Source organism: Zootermopsis nevadensis, unplaced genomic scaffold, assembly GCF_977971745.1.
Source record: "Zootermopsis nevadensis isolate Lab colony 2312 unplaced genomic scaffold, Znev_1.0 Znev_ptg000022l, whole genome shotgun sequence".
Lineage (NCBI taxonomy): Eukaryota > Metazoa > Arthropoda > Insecta > Blattodea > Termopsidae > Zootermopsis > Zootermopsis nevadensis.
Window position 1 is genome coordinate 6,472,508 of NW_028259154.1, and position 4,989 is coordinate 6,477,496.

Here is a 4,989-nt window from a genome sequence, read left to right on the forward strand (position 1 = left end):
TCTACAGTACTGTATTTATACTTTATAACATGTGTTGTAATATAGCCATAAGATAAATAACAGAGAGCGACAAATCGTGGCTGGTGCCATGCTCTGTGCACGCAGCTACTATTTTACTGATTGGCCAGTTGGGTCAGACCGCCATTTTTGAAAGTTCAGATAATGCTAATCTGTTAGGGCAAAGATACCTATATATCGATAAAGCTGAGTTACGGCTCAGGCGATCTTAAACTAAACCCAGCATAAGAGTCTCGTGTCTCGTTTACCCAAGAGCAGAATCAAGGCTAACAAATAAACCCGAAGAGAAGAAGAGGAACGGTTACAAATGGCGCAGACTAACTCGGGGCACGAAGGGCCGGACATGCAGTAATTACAACGAGACGCATCAACTGTACGCACAACGGTAGCGGTGACAGAACTGGATTCGAACTCCGAACACCACTAAGGGCGCGGAGAAGCGTCCTCACCAGAACCAGCAGAAAACACGGCGTGCGAGAAACACAGAACGGAAAGATTCGTCTTTCTCGGCATCAAAAGACTGCCTGAAAGCTGCAAAGCATTTTGAGAACGCTTTCAAACGTATGTTGAGACAAATTTTCAGTTTATTAATATAAAGTTTTGAGACAGTCTTAAAATGTACAAGAATTTTTAAGCCCCAAAAGAAATATAGGAAATGTACGCTCGCATGACTTGATGCTTGTGCACAGAGGCAACTTTAACTGTACTGTGGCACAGCGATTAGGGCTTAGGAGGATTTTAAGGCAAACAAAAACACGGAGGAGTCCTATGTAAATGATGCCATGTTTCATAACTAACAAGGTTTTTTTTAGTAAGAAATATTATGCAATATAAATTAATTTTTCCTTTCTTGCTTATTTTTAGAACATTACCAAATGCAAGAGGGAACTCCACTTGATGTAAGATTTTGTTTGATTTTTAAGTAAAGGTTAAACAAAATCAAGTTACACGTTTATGAATGAAGTGAATGTACTTTGAATGTGACTTCCATTTCACATTAATGTGGAACTGTTTCGTTCTGTAGTGCAGGGGTCTTGATGAGGAAGTGATGGCTACTTAGCTGGTAAAACATTCTCTACGCTTTGTGGAAAGCAAAAGTTCATTACTACTCTTTTAACTACAACCCAACTTGCTTGGGTGTGGCAGAGTTGAAATTTTAATAGTGAAAGAACAAGAGTTTCAGCCATTTACTATTTTAACTGAACAATCAAGCCACCTGTACATCTGATATGTTGAACTAACCCTGTTATTAAGGGGCATTGTACGTATAACTTTTGTTTATGTAAAAAGATTGTCTCTCTTTAATTCCTGTGAGTGGTTATTATTCATCATGTAACCGCTCATCTGGAAGTAGTTAGGTTTTGTTAGTTTTTCTTTTGTGTGTTTCCAGTATTTCAAAACCTTTCTGTAAGATTCTAGCACCACCTGCAGAGAACAAGGGTGGACTTCAGCCCTAAGAGCTAGAAGTCATGTTTAGGCCATCTGTTTAACATCCGATTTCGACTCCGTCTACGACAGACAAAGAAGTGCCTTTAGGAGCAAGTGTGGAGGATCATGTTGGGCGGTCCGTGAGAGATCTCTCTCTGACAGCGGGGGGTGCTTCGCACCAAGCCCGGGACCCAGGCGCCGAAGAAAATTAGGGTAGAGACTCACTCTTGTTTTAAGTCGCGATAGAGGAGGTTCTAGGACATACTGGAAACTGTATATTGTATAGAAATAAATAGTAGTGCCTTCCAACTTCAATCCGAATCATTATTGGCTGGTGTGATCAGGCCGTTAACACGACCTGAGACAAGAGCTACATCCCGACTAGCTATCTAGCCCCTAACAATCCTACACCCTGATAAGGTAGTTGTTACGAGGCCACGAGCAGTCAACGGTTACAATCATTGTCCAGGTTGGAAAATGTTTACCATAGATTCTCTTTTTCTTTCTTCTGCAGGAAGCAATTGATAATGCACGTAGTGCAAACCACACGGCAGACCAAATCTACTCTTCCATGGCATCAAAATACTGCAGTAAATCTGCTGAGTATTTTCAGAGAATTTTGAATGGTATGTATTTTAGACAAATTTGCCGTTTATTAATATAAAGTTTTGAGACAGTCTTAAAATGTACATGAATTTTGAAGCCCCAAAAGATATATAGGAAATGTACGCTCGCATGACTTGATGCTTGTGCACAGAGGCAACATTAACTGTGGAAAGCAAATGGAAAAACTACCACATTACTTTTTTTTTTCCAGGACAGCTTCTGCCCAACAGGAGCAGTCACAATGTGCATGATGCTTTCTCCAGAGACAAAACAATCCGGAGGTAAACTAGTCCTCCATTCGGATCTCCGGGCGAGGACTGTCTCGGTAGAAGGTATAAGGCAGGAGAATTCTTTTAGGAAATTCACCATAGGAACGTGGAACGTCAGGACACTACAACAGGGAGGAAAACTGGAAAATCTGAAGATTGAAATTGATAAAAATAATGTGTGCATTGTGGGTGTCAGTGAAGTTCGATGGAGGGATCAAGGTGATTTCGAGTCTGGAAACTATCATATGTACTACTCGGGAGGTAAGAGTGCTGAAAGAGGTGTTGCAATAGCGATGCAGAAATGGATCAAGAAAAGTATAATCAAAGTGCAAGCGTGTAGTGACAGATTGATGTATATCAAGTTGAATGCAGAACCAGTGGATATTCTGATAATGCAGGTGTACATGCCAACGTCGGATCATGACGATGAAGAAGTGGAAATAATATATGAGAAGATAGAAGAAATCATCAGGACAGAAGGAAGAGGGAAAGTGCAAACCATAATAATGGGAGACTGGAACAGTGTCGTGGGGAAAGGAGCAGAAAACAACATTGTCGGCCCTCATGGACTGGGAATAAGGAATAGGAGAGGGGACATGATGGTTGACTTCTGCCGAAGAAATGGACTGGTAATCACCAACACCTGGTTCAAGAAGCATCACAGGAGATTGTATACGTGGAAAAGCCCAGTAGACAGGAGCAGATACCAGATAGACTATATCTTAGTGAAGCAACGATTTGGGAATAGCGTAAAGGATGTGACAACAGTGCCATCAGCGGACATCGACTCGGATCATAATATGTTAGTTGCAAACGTCAGCACAAGAATGAAGAAAATCAGGAGTAGGGGGGTGAGGAAGAAGAGATGGGACCTGGAGAACCTGAAGAGCGCGCGAGACGAAGTAAGAGAAGAATTGGAAGGAAAATTAAGTGAAAGTGAAGGCAAAAGCGTTGAAGAGGAATGGACATATGCCAAGAAGTGCCTAACAGTGGCATTAGGTTGGTAGGATGAAAAGGATACCAAGGAAGGCATGGATTACACAGGCTATGCTCGATAAGATGGATGAGAGGAGGAGATGGAAGAATATCAACAGTGAAGAGGGAAGACAGAAATATCGAAGACTGAACAACAAACTGAGAAGAGAAACAGACAAGGCGAGAGAAGATTACATCAACGAAGTATGTGATGAGATAATGGCACTCCAGAGAATTGGAAGATACGATTTGAAGTATGCAAAGGCGAAAGAACTGGGATGGAAAGAGAACCAAGGAAATAGAAGACCCTTCAGGAAAGATAGTCAGTGACCAGAATGAAGTTAAAGCTGTGTGGGAAAATTATATTGAAGAGCTCTATGACAAGGCCAATCGACTGGATGAGAAGGAGATGGAATTGGAACCAGAAGAAGAAGTAGACGAGGTCGACAAAGGTCCAGAGATACTGATTTTGAATGTTTCGAACCAGGGGCAAGACGCTTACTGCAGCGCGTCAGTTCAGACACTCTTCAACAAACCTTCGACGCAGTCACAAGCAAATATATTACAAGTCTGAAATCATCGTCTTTCGGCTAAAGCCGAATATCATCATCTGTATTATTATTAAATAACTGATACAAATGGCACAGACTAACGCGGGGCACGAAGGGCCGGACAAGCAATAATTACGAGACGCATCAACTGTACGCACAACGGTAGCGGTGACCGAAGTGCATTCGAACTCCGAACACCACTAAGAGCACAGAGAAGCGTCCTCACTAGAACCAGCAGACAACAAGGGAAGCCTTGTCTACAGAATTTCTTTTTTCTGCAGGAAGGAAAGAGTTTCCTAAAAGCTGCGCTTTTAGCTATTCGAGAAGAAGATTATAAAACAGCAAAGATCCTGTGCTTTGTAAGCGGGAAACCGCTTCCAACCTGCACAAGCCGGCAAGAGAAGCAGAAGCAGCTGCAGGAAACGAATTGTTTTATGAAGCCAAGGGGCTCGTTGAGGAAGCCAAGCGCTTCTTCGACCAAGCATTAACATTGTCCAGTTTGGAAATGTTTACCACATTCTTTCTTTTTCTTTTTTCTGCAGGATGCAAAGGATAAGATAGAGCAAATTTTAAAATCAGAACAACTGGAGGAAAAGGTTGACTTCGCCATAAGTATTTCTCGCAGAGCTGCGGACGACTTGCAGAAAGTGGAACGTATGTATTTTAGACAAATTTTCAGTTTATTAATATAAAGTTTTGAGACAGTCTTAAAATGTATTGTATTTTTAAGACCCAAAAGAAATTTATGGGACTCGATGTAGATCAGAATTCTGAGACTGATCAGCAGTCAGATGCGTGAGTGGAAAAGTGTCTTGCAGTTTGTGAACTTCCTTTTCAGCACAGCTGATTTGTGTTTGAACTTTGTGTCTCCTCATGTCACACTGTAAATACTCAATAATTTTTAATAAGACTGACGTCTAGTAAGCATAATGATCGTTAAAATAACGAGGTCTGGAAATTATTGTTGTTTTTAATGTGTTCACAGACTTTCTGAATGGTGGAGACTTACATGACCTTCTGGACCATGAACAGAAACTTCCAGAGGATGATGTTAAATTCTACACATCGAAGATCGTCCTCGGTATCGAACACCTGCACAAAGTAGGCGCACTGCAGCCCTCGCCAATGAACTGCCTAACAAA

The 4,989-nt window shown here is 41.5% G+C and overlaps 1 protein-coding gene across 1 annotated transcript; it reads left to right on the top strand.

Moving 5' to 3' along the window:
- The first annotated feature begins 2,293 nt into the window (after window positions 1-2,293).
- Window positions 2,294-3,328, top strand: LOC147872962 (protein CFDP2-like). Its single transcript, XM_087354023.1, has one exon. The coding sequence runs from the start codon at window positions 2,294-2,296 to the stop codon at window positions 3,326-3,328; it is 1,035 nt and encodes a 344-aa protein (XP_087210149.1).
- Window positions 3,329-4,989: the final 1,661 nt, after the last annotated feature.